The 19,842-nt window shown below is 37.4% G+C and overlaps 4 protein-coding genes across 9 annotated transcripts; 1 reads left to right on the top strand and 3 right to left on the bottom strand.

Annotated features, from left to right (window-relative positions):
* The first annotated feature begins 3,179 nt into the window (after positions 1-3,179).
* On the top strand, positions 3,180-4,223 carry LOC147275446 (mitogen-activated protein kinase kinase kinase 20-like). Its single transcript, XM_086228415.1, has one exon. It carries the CDS (start codon positions 3,180-3,182, stop codon positions 4,221-4,223), a length of 1,044 nt encoding a protein of 347 aa, XP_086084541.1.
* Positions 4,224-9,917: 5,694 nt separating this feature from the next.
* Positions 9,918-10,767, bottom strand: LOC147275445 (germin-like protein subfamily 1 member 11). Of its 4 annotated transcripts, none has more exons than XM_086255862.1 (2): positions 10,632-10,767; positions 9,918-10,539 (listed from the first exon to the last, which is right to left on the bottom strand). In XM_086255862.1, exons 1-2 carry the CDS (start codon positions 10,765-10,767, stop codon positions 9,980-9,982), a joined length of 696 nt encoding a protein of 231 aa, XP_086111988.1. In that variant the 3' UTR covers positions 9,918-9,979. The 4 variants fall into 4 exon arrangements, with proteins under 4 accessions (XP_086111988.1, XP_086111989.1, XP_086111987.1 ...); XM_086255863.1 differs by having other exon boundaries at positions 9,918-10,536; XM_086255861.1 differs by having other exon boundaries at positions 9,918-10,540; positions 10,624-10,761.
* Positions 10,768-14,277: 3,510 nt separating this feature from the next.
* Positions 14,278-16,910, bottom strand: LOC147275444 (beta-amyrin 28-monooxygenase-like). 3 transcript variants are annotated; one of them, XM_086255856.1, is made up of 4 exons: positions 16,777-16,910; positions 15,094-16,037; positions 14,834-15,021; positions 14,278-14,752 (listed from the first exon to the last, which is right to left on the bottom strand). In XM_086255856.1, the coding sequence occupies exons 2-4, from the start codon at positions 15,953-15,955 to the stop codon at positions 14,447-14,449; spliced, it is 1,356 nt and encodes a 451-aa protein (XP_086111982.1). In that variant the 5' UTR covers positions 15,956-16,037; positions 16,777-16,910; the 3' UTR covers positions 14,278-14,446. The 3 variants fall into 3 exon arrangements, with proteins under 3 accessions (XP_086111982.1, XP_086111984.1, XP_086111981.1); XM_086255858.1 differs by having other exon boundaries at positions 15,094-16,046; positions 16,777-16,908; XM_086255855.1 differs by lacking the exon at positions 16,777-16,910 and having other exon boundaries at positions 15,094-16,599.
* A 76-nt stretch (positions 16,911-16,986) lies between these two features.
* LOC147275443 (tetratricopeptide repeat (TPR)-containing protein) lies at positions 16,987-19,095 on the bottom strand. The gene is made up of 6 exons (XM_086255859.1): positions 18,587-19,095; positions 18,426-18,475; positions 18,246-18,333; positions 17,987-18,103; positions 17,406-17,539; positions 16,987-17,210 (listed from the first exon to the last, which is right to left on the bottom strand). Exons 1-5 carry the CDS (start codon positions 19,055-19,057, stop codon positions 17,492-17,494), a joined length of 774 nt encoding a protein of 257 aa, XP_086111985.1. The 5' UTR covers positions 19,058-19,095; the 3' UTR covers positions 16,987-17,210; positions 17,406-17,491.
* Between the last annotated feature and the right edge of the window lie 747 nt (positions 19,096-19,842).

Raw genomic sequence — 19,842 nt, 5'->3', positions numbered from 1 at the left:
CAAAAATGTTCAAAACATTTTATTTATTTATTTATTTGAAATTATTTTTTGAAATAAAATTTTGTAAAGATTCGGGGTTTCACAAAAGACCATTTCCAAATCCTATTGAGTAAGCTTGCTACTTCCCGTTGAGGCGTTGACATATTGGTGATTTATTATTGTATGAAATTATGGAATATGGATAGAGAGTATGGACAAATTATACAAATTATAATTTAGAGTGGGCAAATTATACAAATTATGTATGTCTTTGCAAAGTATACAATTAGTCCATGAACAACTAACATCATTTGTTATTAATTATGTATGTCTTTGCAAATTATACAAATTAGAGAGTATAAACAAATTATACATGGGCACAATAAGAGGCACACTCATTTTTATTTAACAGTATTTGCCTCCAGCGTGCATTATATTCATCACATATCACATGAAACATATTATACAATTTGGTTTCTTCAATAAAGAGCAAGCCAGTCTCGAGCAAAGGTGACTCCTTTCGGAAGCGGAGGAGGGGGTCCGGCGTTTTGTTCTATAATGCGCTCGTTCTGAATTGCTTTGTACCACACCACCTAGAATAAACGGATCCAATACCAACCCAGAACTCTCATTTTTTTATAAAGGCTATTTAGTGCAAAAGTTGGGCCCTTATGGTATCTCGTACACATTCCGACGATTGGCCGAGCGAATAAGTCAACTTCAAAGTGGATTTGTTGTGCGAAGAGTGCGTTATGACCTGTGGCCTCCTGCCTGGTGGGGGCGGCTCCTCCGTTGTGGGTACTTTTTATCAATGTAGTAGATAATATGTTAAATAAACATATGGTAAAGTTTCATTTAAAATTTATGTATTTTAATAGCAATTTCCGTCGAATTTTTGTCAAAATTTAAAAATCTTCAAAATTTCCGTCGAAATTTTCATCGAAATTTCCTCAAAATCCGAAATTTTATTCTTTGTATATAATACATCAAACTATGCGTTGTGAACTTGTGATCGATTAAAATATTTCATGCTGTAAGCAATTGGATGAAAATCTAATAATTAATGAATGGATTTTCTCCGGTGTCCATGGTCTCATGTTTGTCCTGGCTTTCTTTTTCTTCAGCCGGATAAGTATCTGTTTAAACTTTCAACTCATCCCAAATGAAAAAAATAAAAAAAAAACGTTTCAAGTATTTGTTTCAACTTTGAAGTCATCGACTGAAATAAAACCTGCCTAATAAATTGTCTGTTATAACCTTAGTAAAAAGTAGGCATAAATTTAATTTAGACACATAACTATATATGTTATTTCAATGAGGTTCACAAATTTTAAAATATTTTAAATATACAGCCGATCTATTATCTAAATTGAAAAATAGACTTTCGTTCATTGATTCGTTAAGAGATCAGTTAAATGTCAGCTTGGCTTTTGATGACTGGGATTACTTGGCGACGTGTCACCATCCCAGCAAACCTTTCCCGCCAAATGAGTGACACGGCGACACCTGTCCACCTAACCCCTAACACGGGCCCAAAAATCCATCATCTCTTTCTCGCTCGTCGAACACAGGTGTGAGATTTATATTCGAATTTGGGGGAAAACGTGATGTACTTTTTTGGGAGACTAAATGATCAGGAGAGCATTCGACGAGCGAGAAATAGGTGATGAGTGTCTCATATCTACCATTCATTCTACATCTTCATCCCAAATTAGGGAATCTTTGATAACTCTTAATAGAAAATCCCTTCTAACCAGTTGGCATATATACAATATACAGTGTGCACAATCATTCATTCATGGACTTGTCTGGATGAACCTATATCCAGTTTTTGGGACCTTTTTACATATGTTTTTGTGTATCTATCTATTATTTCCACTTTAGATGATTTAGACAAGTGACATGTGCTCAAACAGTTTACTCTTGGCTTTAGTTACCATTAGCTCTCTCATCTCATGTGTCTTTAGTCTTTACGCTTCTAGTGAGATTCCTTTTTGTATATATTTTGTAAATTTCCTTTGAAGTAGTACACTAGTACAAAACTAATAATTACAAAATAAAAAATAATTTCACTTTTTTTTTTTTTCCCCTTGAAGTACAATGATGGTTATGAGTTAAAAACTTAAAATCAAACTCTTTTGTATTGTTGATATCTGTTTGTTATTAGTGGCCCAAAAAAAAAGATATCTGTTTGTTATCAAATTATCCATTATCTCCTGACATTTTGTTTTTGACTAGAATGTCCTCACTTTTTATGGTTTCCATTGCTTGTTGCTAGAGACGGAATCATGATTCAAAATAGAGTGGGCTGGGCTTGTTGGACTTCCTAACTTACGGGGAAGTAGGCCTAGAGATGTGGAAAATAAATTGGGCTGTGGGCTGATTTGCAAAGCCCACAACAAGAAACCAAACTGATATATGACCTAAACACAGCATATATGACTGCAAAAGAAATTTACACTATTAATTGTTATAATATTCTGATTGACATTGTTTGTAATACGTGGATAAGAAAGGAATTAACTATTCCCCTTGCGGCCTTGCCCTTCATTACATCAAATATAAAAAATAAAATAAAAACAAATCAACAACACTAAATAAAGAATTAATCTCATGATGATTGATGCCTCAGCATTACTCAATGTTGACGTATTTTCCCTATTAGTTAGTACTTGAAATTAATGACTTAAAGGCCCCAATAGGTCTTATGAATGGAAGACTGGTAATGCCCCAAGAAGCGTAAGGCCAGAATACATCAAATCTATCCAAGTTTGTTCTATATTTATCAACTTCATTGTCAATGTATTCTAAAATTAAAAAAAAAACAAAATTATTATTAATAATTAATAAAAAATGCTTCAATATAATTATTAAAAAAAAAAAAAAAAAAGAGCTATAGGGGTCGGTTGACCCCATTGCCCCCACCATGTCTTCGCCATTGCTTGCGTTACAAGGTTTCTATTTCTCTCTATATTTCTATATCCCAACACTGTTAGTCACCATTCCTATCACCACTAGGAAAAATGAAATTCCGCGTTATTGAGTTTCCAAAACCCTTTTATATATATACAACACACTCAGAAGTTCATAACTCTGCTTCAAGAAAACACTTCTACCTCACATTCAGTTTGAGTTTCTCTCTTTCTCTGTACATCTCTTAGTTTTTGTTAGACCAACAATCAGAAGCTTTTATGTACACAATGCCGTCATTGAAGAGGAAAAGAGCAAAGCTGTCAGAGACAGAGCAGGATATGCATGTCAGTGGTGATGCGTGGGTTCGAGGGCGAATGCTCGGCAAAGGTGGCTTTGGATCGGTTTATTTGGCTGTTTTGAAGAAACCCAGTTCGCTGTTCAAGGGTATGCCTCAGATTATGGCGGTGAAATCGACAAAGCTCTCTGTCTCGGTTGAGTTGGTGATGGAGAAATCACTTCTGCACACTTTTCGTGATTGCCCTTTTGTTATTGATTGTTATGCAGATGATGTGACAGTTGGTAGTGATGGCTCTCCGATATTCAATTTGTTTTTGGAGTATGCTTGCGGAGGAACATTAATGGATTTGATAGTGAAATCCGAGGGTTGTAGGTTGCGTGAATGTGAAGCAAGGAAGTATACAGAGTGTATTCTACAAGGGCTTAAGTGCATTCATGAAAAGGGTTATGTTCATTGTGACGTGAAGCCTGATAATATATTACTTGTGAGGCCAAACAGTAGTGATGCTTGTTGTGCTTCCACCTCTGGTATTGATTTTGTGCCCAAAATTGGGGACTTTGGTTTGGCAAAGAGTGCCGCTAAATGGAATGGCGGGAAGCCTACTTGTGGATTACAAGGAACTGAATGGTATTTTCCTCCAGAAGCTGTTGTTGATGGTATTCAGGAGCAGCCCTCTGATATATGGGCCTTAGGTTGTGTTGTGTTCCAAATGTTAACTGGAAAGCTGCCATGGGATGTGAAAACTGACAAGAAAGTTTGGGATATAAAGCATCGGATTGCTTCCGAAATTCCCATTGTTCCTAGATGGCTGTCCAAAGAGGCTCAAGATTTTTTGGGAAAGTGCTTTGTGAGGAACCCTTCAGAAAGGTTCACAGCTGCTATGCTTTTGAATCACCCATTCGTGTGTAAACCAGTTGGGGATGATGGACATGATGAAAAATTGGAGAAGGTCTCATCTTTTTCATACTCTAAGCACTGTGGTCATGATTGCAGTGGCTTTATACCCCTGTCAACTTGTGCAGTAGCTTTATAGTACCCCTTGTCAACTTGACCTCCGAAGAGGCAGAGGAAGTAGAAGAGAAACATCTTGATTTTTCAAACATCGTATTCTTCCTTTGATAATATATGGGTGCAGCTTAGCTTAATTAATGTTTAGAAATAGAACTGATCGGTGTTTGATAGCCTCTCCATGAATTGTTGTAAAATTTCATTATTCAATGTTGCGATTTGTAAGGCGTCACTTAATGCATTTTCTGTTCTTTGGAGTTGTATTGATTTCCTTTTTAATAGAGAGCTAATAGTGCCACTTTGAACTCTCTTTTTTTCAATATTCTTGTCCATATTATGTTGCTGTTTTACTGATGTGTATTATCTCACTAATCATTGTTGAATGATGTAAGGCTGTATTGATTTCAGCCATCAAGCTCACACGAGCTTAGAATAGAAATGAAGCAACTAATCTGTTATAGCAGTTAGTTAAGTTTGAGATGCCATGTGGCATTCTATAATTTGTAATAAGTTTTCTTTTAATAGCTGTAAATGAGCTCATAGCTCACGTGACTTCAGCTACTGGTTTTGTAAATCCTTTATATATATGAAAAGTGAGCTCATTCACGCAGTGTGCGTGAGTACCAAATCTGATTGCAGGTTCTCATTCCTTTTGCCTTGTTTTCATTCCAATATTTCCCTCAGCTTAACATGGTATCAGAGCCCCAGGTTCCTTCATAGAAATCTGGGCGTTGTACTGTGAAATTGCAATTGGTGAGTGTCTCATAGGATAATCCCAAACTGCAATGACTAACTCTGGAAGTGGGGAGCTGAGAGCTCCAATCTTTGATGGAACAGAGTATGAGTTTTGGAAGGTGCGTATGATCACCATTTTCAAATCTCATGGGATTTGGAAGTTGGTAGATAAATGAATTATAATTCCTGAATCAAAGAAGAAGAAGGGAGAAAAGGTGAAAGAAGGAGAATCTGCAAGCACAGATGCAGAAGATGAGCTTGATCCTTATGTTGAGGACTTGTACATGAAAGATGCAAAGGCTCTGGGAATCATTCAGGGGGCAGTCTCAAAGGAAATTTTTGCAAGAATAGTGAACCAGGACACATCAAAGGGTGCTTGGGAGTTACTTCAACAGGAGTATTATGGGGATGAGCAAACCAGATCTGTGAAACTACAAGGATTAAGGAGAGAGTTCGAATATATGAGAATGAAGGAGGGTGAGTCCTTAACTGACTACTCTGCTCGGTTCTTTGACTTAACAAATCAAATGGAGAAATATGGTGAGCCTTTAACTCAGCAGCGTATGGTTCAAAAGGTACTTATCAGTCTCACAAAAACTTATGACCCTATGTGTGTTGTTTTGGAAAGAACATCATATTTGAATTCAGTCTCTGTGAATGAAATTTTTGGTTCCCTCAAAAGCTATGAGCTCAGATTAACTAGGCATGATGAAGAGAATGAGAAACCTGAAAAAGCCTTTGTGAGTATGAATGTCACACCTAAACATCAAAGTCATCAGCCTAGAAACAATGGGAATGATGGGAATAAACGAAATGGGAAGGATTGGAAGAACAAGTATAAAAAATGGGAAAATAAGGGTCAATATGGTGGGAAGCAAGGCACTGATGTGGGAAAGAATAAGTGCAAGATATGTGAGAAGCTGCATTATGGTGAGTGCTGGTTTAAGGGTAAAGTCAAATGTCACAATTGTGACAAGTTTGGTCACATGATGAGAGATTGTCATCAACCAAACAAAAGAATTCAAGCAGCAAATTATGTCAATGGAGTGGAGGAAACAACCACTATGTTTTATGCATGTCATAAGGCTGCAGTTGAAAGAAATCAAAGTGAGTGGTTTCTTGACAGTGGTTGCAGCAACCACATGACTGGCCATGAGTCCCTATTGATAAACATAGATCGAAGCCTCAGGTGTAAGGTGAAAATGGGTACTGGAGAGTTGGTGGAGTCAACAGGAAAATGTGTCTTGCCTGTTGAAACCAAGGAAGGAACAATGTATATATCTGAGGTGATGATTGTACCTGGTTTAGATGAGAATTTGCTGAGTGTTGGTCAGATGGTTGAACATGGCTACTGGCTTGTTTTTGGGAATTTTATGGCTTCTATTTATGGTGATAAAGACTTAAAGAACCTGGTTGCAAATGTGAAGATGAAAGGAAACAGATGTTTTCCTTTGAATTTTAAAGATGTAAGACCTGCCTTGGCAAATAAAGTCACCTTTGCTGATTCATCTTGGAAGTGGCATAGAAGATATGGGCATTTGAACTTTGACAGTCTACAATTGCTGCAAGACAAGGGAATGGTGATTGGAATGCCTAGACTTACAAAGGGTGAGCATGTATGTGAGGGCTGTGCAATTGGTAAGTCACATCGAGCTGCATTTGACAAGGGCAAATCAGTTAGAGCTTCTGAAACTTTGGAATTGATTCACACAGATGTATGTGGACCAATGTCAGAAACAATGAGAGGAAACAAATATTTTCTCACATTCATTGATGATAAAACAAGGATGTGTTGGGTATATTTTCTCAGGTACAAGTCAGATGTGCTGGCTGTATTCAGAAAGTTCAAGGCTATGGTAGAGCTTCAGTCAGGTTTCAAAGTGAAGAAGATAAGAAGTGACAGAGGTGGTGAGTATACTTCAACAGAATTTGAATCATTTTGTTCTAAGCTTGGAATTGAAAAACAACTGACAGTGGCATACTCTCCTCAGCAAAATGGTGTTGCTGAAAGAAAAAATAGAACCATAATGGAAATGGCAAGGACAATGCTATTAGAGAAGAAAATGCCAAACTGTTTTTGGGGGGAAGCAGTTAACACTGCTGTGTATCTTCTAAATCGATGTCCAACCAGCACCTTAGAGCACAAGACTTCATTTGAGGAATTTAGTGGAAGAAAACCAGGGGTCAAACACTTGAGGATCTTTGGTTCTCTCTGCTATACTCACATTCCAGCTCAGAACAGACAAAAACTAGACCAAACTGGTCAGAAGGGAGTTTTTGTGGGCTATGGTACTAGGGAAAAAGGTTACAGAGTGTTTGACTTGGGAAGCAACAAGGTGATTGTAGCAAGGAGTGTGATATTTGAAGAAAATGGCATGTGGGACTGGGATTCTAAGCAAACTGTGTATGTTTCAGTCCCTTGGAACAGTGTAGATGATGCAAAGAAGATTGAACCTGACCATGTGCCTAATACTCCTGCACAATATGCACCAATCTTGGATGATCAAAATGATTCAGCAAGCAGGCCATCTAGTTCAAAGAATCTGCATTCCCCAGCTCGAAATGAAGGTGAGATTGCACTTCAAGACACTTATGATTCGACTCCAAAGAAGTGGAGAGATCTAAATGACATATTTGCTCACTGCAAACTGAGTATTGTGGAACCAGAAAGTTATGCAGAGGCATCAAATGATCAAGCTTGGGTAACAGCCATGAAAGAAGAGATTATGATGATTGAAAAAAATCAAACATGGAGTCTAGTTGATAGACCAAGTGACAAGCCAATTGTTGGAGTGAAATGGGTGTACAAAACCAAGTTAAACTTGGATGGAACTGTACAAAAACACAAGGCTAGACTGGTAGCCAAAGGCTATTCACAAAAGCCTGGTGTAGACTTCAATGGAACCTTTGCACCAGTGGCAAGGTTAGATACAATAAGAACCTTGATTGGCCTAGCAGCCAAGAAAGGGTGGAATTTATTTCAATTGGATGTAAAGTCTGCTTTCTTAAATGGGGTACTTGAAGAAGAGGTTTATGTAGATCAGCCCGATGGTTTTCTTGTTCAAGGAAAAGAGGACAAGGTATATAAATTGAGAAAGGCTCTCTATGGTTTGAAGCAGGCACCAAGAGCCTGGTACAGCAACATTGATACTTATCTATTAGAGTGTGGATTCAAGAAAAGCCCCAGTGAAGCCACTCTCTATGTCAAGACCAAGGAAGGAGAAGAAACACTAATTGTTTCCATCTATGTGGATGACATAGTGTATACTGGAAGCTGCAAAAGGATGTTAGAAGATTTCAAAAGGGACATGATGATGAAATATGAAATGACTGACTTAGGTCTGTTGCATCATTTCCTGGGAATTGGAGTTATTCAAATGAAGGACAGCATCTTCATTCATCAAAGGAAATATGCTTTGACTCTTCTAGAAAAATTTGGATTAAAGGACTGCAAGTCTGTTTCTACCCCTTTGGCAATCTCTGATAAGCTTAGAAGAGATGATGATTGTGCCCCTGCAGATGAGAGGAATGCTACAGAAAAATGGTTGGCAGCCTGTTGTATCTCACTGCAACAAGGCCAGACATTATGTTTGCATCTAGTCTTTTGGCTCGATTCATGCGTAATCCCTCTGTTAAACACTATGGCACTGCTAAGAGGGTGCTCAGGTATATTCAGGGGACCTTAGACTATGGAATACATTACAAGAAAGGAGATTCAGCAATGTTGGTTGGCTATTGTGACAGTGACTGGAGTGGAGATGAATGTGACATGAAATCTACATCTGGCTATGCTTTTTCATTTGGAAGTGGTGTGTTTTCATGGGCATCTGTTAAGCAGCAAAGTGTGGCATTGTCCACTGCAGAAGCAGAATACCTCAGTGCATCTGAAGCAGCCACTCAAGCAATTTGGCTTCGTTTTGTTTTGCAAGATTTTGGAGAAGAAGTGATTGAACCAACTGTACTGCTATGTGACAACACCTCAGCCATAGCAATGGCCAAGAACCCTGTGTTCCATCAAAGATCTAAGCACATCAAACGAAAATTCCATTTCATTCGTGATGCAATCAAAGAAGGTGAGATTAATCTATTGTACTGCAAGGGAGAAGAGCAGATTGCAGATATCTTCACTAAAGCTTTGCCTAAGGATCGATTTGGCTACTTAAGAGACAAGCTCTCTGTGAAATCAATGAAAGCCTTAGAAGGGAGTGTTGAATGATGTAAGGCTGTATTGATTTCAGCCATCAAGCTCACACGAGCTTAGAATAGAAATGAAGCAACTAATCTGTTATAGCAGTTAGTTAAGTTTGAGATGCCATGTGGCATTCTATAATTTGTAATAAGTTTTCTTTTAATAGCTGTAAATGAGCTCATAGCTCACGTGACTTCAGCTACTGGTTTTGTAAATCCTTTATATATATGAAAAGTGAGCTCATTCACGCAGTGTGCGTGAGTACCAAATCTGATTGCAGGTTCTCATTCCTTTTGCCTTGTTTTCATTCCAATATTTCCCTCAGCTTAACAATCATTGCATTTGATAGATTACCTTTATATAAGATTAGTAGTTTACAAGTTGGAGTAATCAGTAAGTGATCGAAGATGTGCATACTTACCAAAAAATATCCAAAAATTAGGTGCTTGGACAATTCAATTGACATAAAACAATTTAATAGTTGTATTAAATATTCAATGCTCTTGAAGTCTTTGTTATCAAATTAATTGACTCAGGAACCAGCATAGGCAAGTGTTCATATATATATATATAATTAAATGGATATATTTGACATTCTTGGATTGCATGTATGCAAAGTGAAGTAAGCTAGAGATTGATCGAGAAATGGAACACACATGTACAGCAGCACGTAGCAGGGCAATATCATTATCATAATTATATTGATCATCAAATAAATCCACGTAGGATGAAGTACATCATTAAGCAAACCATTTTATTTAATCAAATATTATCTTGTAATTTGTGTAGTGAAAAGCATGCATGATATAATTGGCCATATATAGCATCCGATTGGCAGGCAGATGGGCCTATATCTATTAATTGTTGTCGTACCAGAACTGCTTCTGGAGATAGTTGACCAAATTTTTGTCGACTTGGAAGGCCTTGGCAAGAACATCGGCAGAGATGGGAGGGTCGGAGCCGAAGACAGCATTGGCTATGGTGATGACTCCTGGGTTCTGGCTGCTGAGGCCAGCAATGGCCACAGCGTTGGAGTGTCCGACATTGAGTTGGAAGTGAATGAGACCAATTGGGAAGACAAACACATCTCCCTTGTTCAACACTTTGGTGAATAGCTTGTTTTTAGCGTTTGGAAGGTTGGAGGTGACAAAGCCAACGTAGAGTGTGCCTTCCAAGACCACAAGGATTTCAGAGCCACGTGGGTGAGTGTGGGGAGGGTTGAGGCCATTTGGTGCATAGTCTATGCGAGCCAAGGATATACCCAAAGTGTTGAGTCCTGCTATTTGCTCTACATTCGCGGGTGTCACTGTAGAACCAAGCGGGTTTGCTGCGCTTTTCGGAGTCAACCCGGAAAAGAAGAAATCGTTTGCTGTTGCAAGCTTTGGGTCCTTGCAGAATTTCCCATTCACAAACACTGCTTGCACAAAAAAATAATTAAGTTTCATGTATAATAATCAATGGTAATGCATGCATTATGAAATTAAATGATAATAGTAGTAATATATATACCAGCAGATTCGGTGCTGTTAATTGCTACGCAGAAGTCCTGCAGAGGACTGGGGTCAGAGGCAGAGACGACAAGGAAGGTTGCCAATGCCAGTATGGCAACAGTGACTGCAGGGAAATGAACAGCTTTCATCACCATACTGATCGATCGATCGAATTATAAGGTAGCTAGCTTAACTGCTTGGCCTCAAACTTGTACTTGGTTTGAGTAATTGAGTTTGAGATGGATGAAAATTATGCATGGGGTATATGCCTATTTATAGGTTGGATACACGCACTGAAAGAACTGATCTTGGATTTTATTCCCTGTCGAAGCAGGTGAAGACTTATTAATTAATTTTTTGAAGCAGGTAAAGACTTAATTGGTTGATCAAGTCTTTACTAATTAAGTCTTTACTGTGAATGTGAATCGATCAACCCAAAAAACAAGAAAAACAAAAACCAAAAGTTGAGCTAGGTACATTAGACTTAGCTCCAACATATATATATTTGATATTTAATTCTTCCTCTTTTTTTTTCGAATGGATTTCTGTGGTGCCAATTTCTTAAATTTAAATGTCCACAATCTTTTCTATAGATTTTCCATAATAGAAAACGCACTAAGTGCATTTTCCTTTTGGTTTTCTATTGGTTAGGAATTGCATGCGCATATTGACTTATGGATCCAACTTCTCTGCCTGTGCTGTTAGGTGCATTTAATGAAATCTTGTTCCTTCAAGCAATCTGATGGTTTAATTAGCATAAGTTTAATGCCTATACCAAAAAAAAAAAAACTTCCAAGCCAATCCTTCTCCGCTTTCCACTTTTTAACCCAAATGAACTTCTTCATCTTTAGGTGTGAGTAAGTGAGTATGGATCAGCCACCTCTATGGATTGATATATATTAAATACTTTGGTAGTTGGGGATGCCAATTTCAGTCTAGCTAGCCACACTGAGAGACTCTCTTGGAACTTGTCTCTTTCACAAATCTTCACATGTTGCCCTCTATTTAATATCTTCTATTGCTCTCTCATATTTGTATAATTGAAATTAATTAGTTGAGCTTTCATTTGTCTTTATTTACTTTCTTCTATAAATCTTGTTTTTTTTTTTTTTTTTTTTTTCTTATGCTGTTTAGTGATTAATTCTTGTTTCTCTATGTGAGAAATTTCCGAGTTTTGGTTTTTCAGGTTCTTGTCTGGCCATATATAGTCTTTTTATTTTTTTTATTTTTATTTTTAGTTTTTTAAGAAAATAGAAACGTTTAGTGCTTCTTGAATATGCACGCCACGGAATGAGAGTTGTTATACTCCAAACTGAATATTTTCAACTTTTAAAAAAGAAATCCAAGAACAAGACTCAATAAACTGCATTAAAAAAGACTTAATAGCAAATGCTGATCGAACACAATTGATTCATTGAGTGGCTTTCACAATACCAAATCTAACAGGGACATAAGAAAGATGGAGAAATGGTTTTACATGCAATGGAGGTAAAAGCATAGAGATTGACGTAAGGGTGATAAAGATTGATCATGAGAGATTCTTCCCAAAGAGAAAGAACAAAGACACATGCAGATGGGTTTGTTTCAACTAATGCTAAACATATATAGAAACGGTATATTTCATGGTAAACGTAGAAATGGTATATTTTCATTAAAATATTAAATAGAACAAATTACAATTTAGTACCTCAACTTTATATGTTGTTTCAACTTAGTACCCCAACTTTAAAAACTTACAAAAAAGTACCTCAACTTTCATTTTGTGTCAAAATAGTACCTCCGTTAGTTTTTCTGTCAAATAAACCGTTATCTGCTGACGTGACAGGGGTATTTTCGTCATTTTTTCTAAATTTAAAAAATAATAATATTTTTTTAAAAAATTTAATAAAAAAATAATTAAATAAAAAAATTTCATAAAAAAAAAAAAAACAACAACCTTTCCCCAGCCATCCCCCCTCCCTTCCCCGCCCCCCACCCAGCCCCTCCCTTCCGCTCCCCTCCCCCACCCTCGTCCCTTAGCAGCCCCCCACTCCCCGGCCCAAGGTGGGGGAGGGGAGCGGAAGGGAGGGGCTGGGTGGGGGGCGGGGAAGGGAGGGGGGATGGCTGGGGAAAGGTTGTTGTTTTTTTTTTTTTTTATGAAATTTTTTTATTTAATTATTTTTTTATTAAATTTTTTAAAAAAATATTATTATTTTTTAAATTTAGAAAAAATGACGAAAATACCCCTGCCACGTCAGCAGATAACGGTTTATTTGACAGAAAAACTAACGGAGGTACTATTTTGACACAAAATGAAAGTTGAGGTACTTTTTTGTAAGTTTTTAAAGTTGGGGTACTAAGTTGAAACAACATATAAAGTTGAGGTACTAAATTGTAATTTGTTCTATTTAATATTTTAATGAAAATATACCATTTCTACGTTTACCATGAAATATACCGTTTCTATATATGTTTAGCATTAGTTGAAACAAACCCATCTGCATGTGTCTTTGTTCTTTCTCTTTGGGAAGAATCTCTCATGATCAATCTTTATCACCCTTACGTCAATCTCTAAACTAATAATAATAATATTTAAGTAGCAATAAACAGGTGACTAGGTGAGGAAGGGGTGAGGGACTGAGGGTGTTAACTGTCAAACCTACCAAACAGCATAAAATAAAACAAATTAAGTAAAGAAGAGAAGAAAAACAAAAGAGTAAAGGCATTATTTAACATTAGAATGGTTTGTCTGCTACTGGTAGATTGTGTGAGTCAAAGAAACACAAACATGAAACACCCCCTTTCCTACGTTGCCAATGTTAACTCATTCTTCCAAGTCTCGTTAGTCACTTAGTCAAGAGTCAGCGCTTTTAGTCTTCGCCGGCCCTCTCTCTTTGGAGTTTGGACATATATAATAAATAGTTGTCATTAAATATTGTTACTGAACTTACTGTCCTCTAGTTACGCCATCGACCAGAACATGCATGCTTAAATATTTATATATTACCCGTATCAAATTAAGGGAAAGACGTGTGCAAGTGATCAAAGTGGTGGGATATTTCAATTTTTTTCCAATGTAACAATAAAAGAAATGGATCGTGGATCTCGAGATGAAGAGAGAAGCTTAAGAGATGAAAGGGAATTAATTAATAAAGAAGGATATATAATTGACATGGTGATGATCATTTATCGATAATTTTAATTAGAAATCAAAAGACAACTTATTAATATTAAGAATGATTGATCGATGTTAAAACCAGCACCACCAGCAGCTCTTTAATCATGTTGTTAATTCAATGGCGACCAAAGTGGCGGGCGATTGGATGGAGGACTTGACGGCGATGTTTGGAGGAGTGAGAGCGGTGATGGTCTCCACCCAAAGGGTTGCATTTAATTAATTTGGACTTACCACACACAGGCGCGCTGTTATTGGGATATCACAGTTTTACCACTTACTCCTCGCAATAAATAAAACTTCAATATACAAGTTCCACCTAATGAAAATTACAATACAAAATTCGGAATCAAAATTCAAACATTGTTTTTTGGTCATATAGAAAAATAACTCATGGTTTCTGGCAATCTTTATTTACTAATTAACTAGTAATGATATTACACATTAATTCAAAGCATCCACAATACAAATCACTCACTTTATAACCAAGGGGAGTTTTTTTATTCATTCAAATGTGAGTTCAATTGAACCACATTTATTTTTGACAAACAAAATATTACACAAACGGCAAACCTGACTTGGTCTTAATTAGTAACGTTTCACTAATTACAGAAACTTGATTGCAACAATTGAGCCTATGAAATTCAAAATAGCTTATAGACTGAAATTAAAATTTGTCCTCAAACGTTGTGATGATGAGGATAAAGGCGAATTGGAAGGCCTTTGGTAGGAAGAAGAACAGGATCCCTTACCATTTTCTCATCAGGAAAAACCTTGTCCCACTTGTATCTAGTGACCACGTTATGCATGAACACCAATATTTCGAATCGAGCAAATTCTTTGCCGGGACACATTCTCGGTCCTCCTCCGAAAGGAACATATGAATAAGGAGCTGGTCCTGCTCCTTCAAACCTCGACGGCTCAAATTTTTCAGGATCTGGGAAGTATTCTGGGTTTTTATGCGTTGCAAACACATTCCAGTGCAACTGCATATATAAATATATGTCAATTAATCATATAGATTAACTGATTCATTAATTAATGTTTAATATGCATGACATACGTACCTTCATTCCCTTTGGAATTAGATAACCTTCGTAGACGAAGTCGGTAATGGCCTCTCTGAAAGTTCCCATAACTGGTGGCAACAATCTCAAGACTTCACAGGCCACGCTCCATGAATACTTCATCTTTTGTACGTCCCCCCAGTTGAGCAACTCTCCAGCTGCCTTTGAATTTGCAATCTCCATTTGCTCTGCACGTACGTACGTTTTCATTAGTTGCAGAAAAGATTTGATCAAATAAAAGCAATAAATTAATTAATTACCTTTAAGGACGGCATCATAAACTTGAGGAAGCTGTGCTAGACACATGACAATGGTGACCAAGGTAGTGCTGATACTGACAAAGGCCCCAATTATTAGACCATACAACTTGTTGGCAATGTCCGATTCCTTTATCTCTTGGTCGTCGCTGTACGTCTCCAAGAGCAAGTTTGACATTATATCTTCATGTGCATACGCTGCCTTAGAATGACCACTACTACTACTACTACTCATTTTGATCTGATCATGCAATTGTATCTTCCTCCGCACAACCATATCCTCAATTTCCTTCCTCACTTGCCGCGATGCTCTAATGGCTCGGTTAAACCTTGTGCCCGGCACATCTATTGGCACCGCAATGAACCCCGAAGATATATGCTGAATTGGCTCGGCCAGTTTGGCAACCACTTGCGGATCCTCAATGTTCAAAAACAGTCTACATATCATTGTCAGTGTGAAATTCTTGGCCAGTGGGAGGACTTTGACTTCATCTTTGTGATCCCAAAAGGTATCCAAATGCTGCTTGGTCACCGAATCCATCATCCCTATGTATTTTTGGAGACCATCGGGCTTGAGATGTGGAGAGAGGAGTTTGCGCAGTTGACCGGCCTGCTGGGAAATGCTGCTTTTCTCAGAGTTGGCGAAGATCTTGTCGAAGTTGGCAGGCCACCAGGACTTGACGAGTTTGTTCTCATTCGAGAAGAGGAATTTGTTTCCGGCAGCACTGCAAAGCAGAGCCGTGTGTTCACGCAGCAACGATGTCTTGAACACCTTCGACGAGTACTTGTCCCTCCTGTCGGATATGAACTTTTCTGGGACACCATTTTTGGCTGTGCGTAGATACTCCAGGGTTTCACCAATCATTGGCCAACCTGTGCTTCCTGGTGGTGCTGGGAGACTTGGGACTTGTTCATTTTTGGTGCCATTCGTACGCCGTCGCCTACCACTGTAATCACTGATGATATTCAACACACCAAAAATATAGTAGACAGAAATTACAAACACAACCACAGAAAGGATGAACAAGTACACCATATTTGCTCTACCAGATAATATGTTGTACGCGCCCATAATCGATCTTATAATAAGTTGCTTTCTTGAAGCCAAGTCAACTAAATTATAAATTATATATAAGCTCAGCAGGAATGCAGGATTCACATGCATGATTTCGTAAGAGTTGGTAAATGTCTAATCAATTATATATAATACATCAAACTATGCGTTGTGAACATGTGATCGATTAAAATATTTCATGCTCTAAGCAATTGGATGAAAATCTAATAATTAATGAATGGATTTTCTCCGGTGTCCATGGTCTCATGTTTGTCCTGGCTTTCTTTTTCTTCAGCCGGATAAGTATCTGTTTAAACTTTCAACTCATCCCAAATGAAAAAAATCAAACAAAACGTTAATTTCAAGTATTTGTTTCAACTTTGAAGTCATCGACTGAAATAAAACCTGCCTAATAAATTGTCTGTTATAACCTTAGTAAAAAGTATTCTAATTATCTACAGTGGAGGATAAATGTAAAAAAAAAAAAAAAAAAAAAAAAAATGGGGGATTCTAATAAATTTCAGGTCATTTTATAGATATAGATATGTGGTTGAATTCAAAGGTATAGCAGTAAATTAATGTGAATATATATTGCAGGCAGGTAGGTGTGGTTAGGTAGGAAGCTTAATTACCTTTAAGGACGGCATCAAAACTTTTGCAATGGTTGGTTCAGTTTTCGACCCAAGTAATTTATCATATAACAAGCATCTTATGCAGATTGCACGACGACTAAATCAGGCAATATCACTAGATTGTGAGCTCCCAATATGCTTCTCACGAAAAGTATATTGTGAGCTCCCCACCCATCCCACTATCCTGCGTCATGTATAGTGCTAGGCTCATGAAAAAGAAATTTACAATTTTTCACAACTTTGGACATATATCATTACAGCATGCAGTTGCATGATTTAAAAGGAAAAAGAGAAAAAAATGCTTCTAGCTCCTAGCTTTATGATTCTCCATACAATCATCTTCTTCCTTGTCCTTACCACCTTCCTTAATATAGTGGTGCATCCTACATCATTGGGGACAAAAGTGGCAAGAGACTCTTCTCAAATTCCGGCAACTGGGATCAGGGAAAAGAATTCATGTCAGTGATGTCCTGGTAAGTACAGAAAATATGTATGTACAGAAACACGCACTCATGTATGACATATATGAATGCTATATGTTTACAATGATGTCTAACATTTGCAAATTGTTATTATATGGCAAGGAAAATTGAAGATGCATGTATAAAATTATAAAGACAGGGACCAACCTGGAAACAAGGATAAGCATTATGACTTTATCATCCAAATTCTGTAACTGATTTATAAATCACTTCAGCCACATGGCAGATCTTAATTAAGGCATATTTGCAGCAGTGAGCTTCTCAAGGTTTGCAATCCGAGCCTGCATAAATGGGAAAGAAAATGTTATAGCAATTAGATGGGAAAGAAGGCTGATCTCATGGATTATTTGATTGTACAGCTATGAAAGAGATCATAAAATAAGGAAAGAAGAAAACTATGATATGAAATTTGCCAAGACACTGATTTGTTTTTTAACATTGAGTAGTTGAGTCATTCAAATCGAGTAGTTGAGCAATGGAACATAACATCGTCCCCTGCCACTTTAAAGCTGATGCATCTTCAAGTTGAAGTTCTAAGCTTTATGTATTTAAATCTTAAATGACTTTCAGAACATAAAGGCTCTTGTATATAAATTCTTGCATATCCAAACATAATGAATCCATCGGATTACATGACTCAAAAATTTGTACAGAACGAAACGGAAAGATCCATCTAGAGAAATATAAAATCTACTGACAGAGTCAGTGACAGAAACTGACTAATATACCTTGAAAGATTTGGAACGTCGAATGGAAGGATCTATCTGTAAAGTTGTTAAATAGGACTTGTGAGCTAAATCAAATTGGTTCATAGCCAAGAATGCGTCACCTTGGCAAATATAAGCCTGCAAAATGCAAAATATTATTGCAGCGAAAAAACGCCTCGTGGCTACTGAGAGGCAGCAGAGAAATTATAGAAGTAACCAATCTATAACACCCAAAAACTGTAAGAAGAAAGGAAAAGGAAAGCTAAACTTGCAAGCGCACCTCAGGATAGAGAGGGGACAATGCCAAAGCTTGTTGGGCATCTTGGAGAGCCCCAGAATAATTCCCCAATGCTAATCTTGCAACAGACCTGTATGTATGCATCTATGTCATTTGTAATTATACATTGAAGCACAGCACTGAAATAAGAGTGAAAACCCAGATAGATAGAGAGATACGGACCTGTCTTTATATAAAATATGGATGCCACCAATTGGTTTTAATTGTATAGCCTGCAAGTCAGTAATTAATTATATATGCTGCTATTTGGTAATTAATTAATTGGTAATTAGTAATTAGTAATGAATGAGTGTTGAGTATTGAGTATTGAGTAGGTAGTGTACTTGTGAGAGCAAGAGCTCAGCCTGAGACGACTCGTTGTTTTGAAGGTGACTGTGAGCCTTGTTCCTCAACGCAAGCGCTTCCAAACTGGTGTTGGCAGTGTCCGAATCCCAAGCCCCTCCGCAGAGTGCCACCAGGACCTCGGCGGCTCGAGCCCTGGTCCCGCAATGTCGGACCACAGTGCCGGCTGGCAGCGCTACGAGGTTGGGACCGGCGCCGCAGCGGCCCAAGCAGCCGCAGGAGTTGACAGCGACGTTAGGGGGGGACAGAGCCGTGATGGTCTCAAGGGTTTGCATCGAACCTTGTCTGCGGCAACTCCGGTTCGTGCACACCCGGATTTCCTGGATTTCTTCTGACGACTTGATGACAGTGATACGGCGTCGTCTGGTGGTGGCCTTGTGCATGGAATTGGAGATGAGGGACTTATTGTTACACTTTGCTCCAGACGGTAACCGTAACACCACCACCTCCATTCAATTCTATTTTCTCAGTAGTCTCATCGATCCATAAAGTTGTGATTTGTGGTGTAGCATCATCCCAAAATATTATTATTATTATTATTATAGTAATACCAATATTACTTAATTATTTATAACTATGTTAATTGCTATATTTAATAAAATAATATGATGTCTACAAGCAACAGTTGGATTATGGATAAACTTTTAAAGGGACCAATCTGAGAGTAATTAAACTAGTTATTAACTTTCATTACAATCTGATGTTGATCTACAAAAAGAAGAAATAAGATGAGTGGGTGAGGGATCTGAAATATATGGAGAATATACGACGCACAAAGAAGATTAGTCGTTAGATTTAGTCGGGTAATATTGTAACTTGACAATAATAATACTAATTTAATAATATGGCAAATAAATAATGATGCGTGTAAAATAATTTTGCCATATCAATTTTAAGACACATAGATCTTATGCCTTAATAGGGCACAAAATCTTTTTTCCTTAATTAGTTTGTAGTACATTATTTAGAAGATTAATTATTGAAAGTCAACTCTCTTAAGCGTTGTTTCGGCCTCATCAATTGTTTGTAGGCTTAAGTACAAAATTACCCATCAACTATTGGAGGTACAGTATTTCAATTATATTCAAGAACAATAAAATTTTTCAAATGCGTCTATAAACTAATATCTAAATTGAAAAATTGGCTTAAGTTAGAAGTTAATTACTAGCGTGGCCAATCATGATGCAGTATGTTTAATGACGTGACATTAGTTCTGCAACTCGTTCAGCCCAATTTC

Source organism: Dryas octopetala, chromosome 9 (assembly GCF_963921425.1).
Source record: "Dryas octopetala chromosome 9, drDryOcto1.1, whole genome shotgun sequence".
Lineage (NCBI taxonomy): Eukaryota > Viridiplantae > Streptophyta > Magnoliopsida > Rosales > Rosaceae > Dryas > Dryas octopetala.
This window is presented reverse-complemented; position numbering and strand designations above follow the sequence as displayed.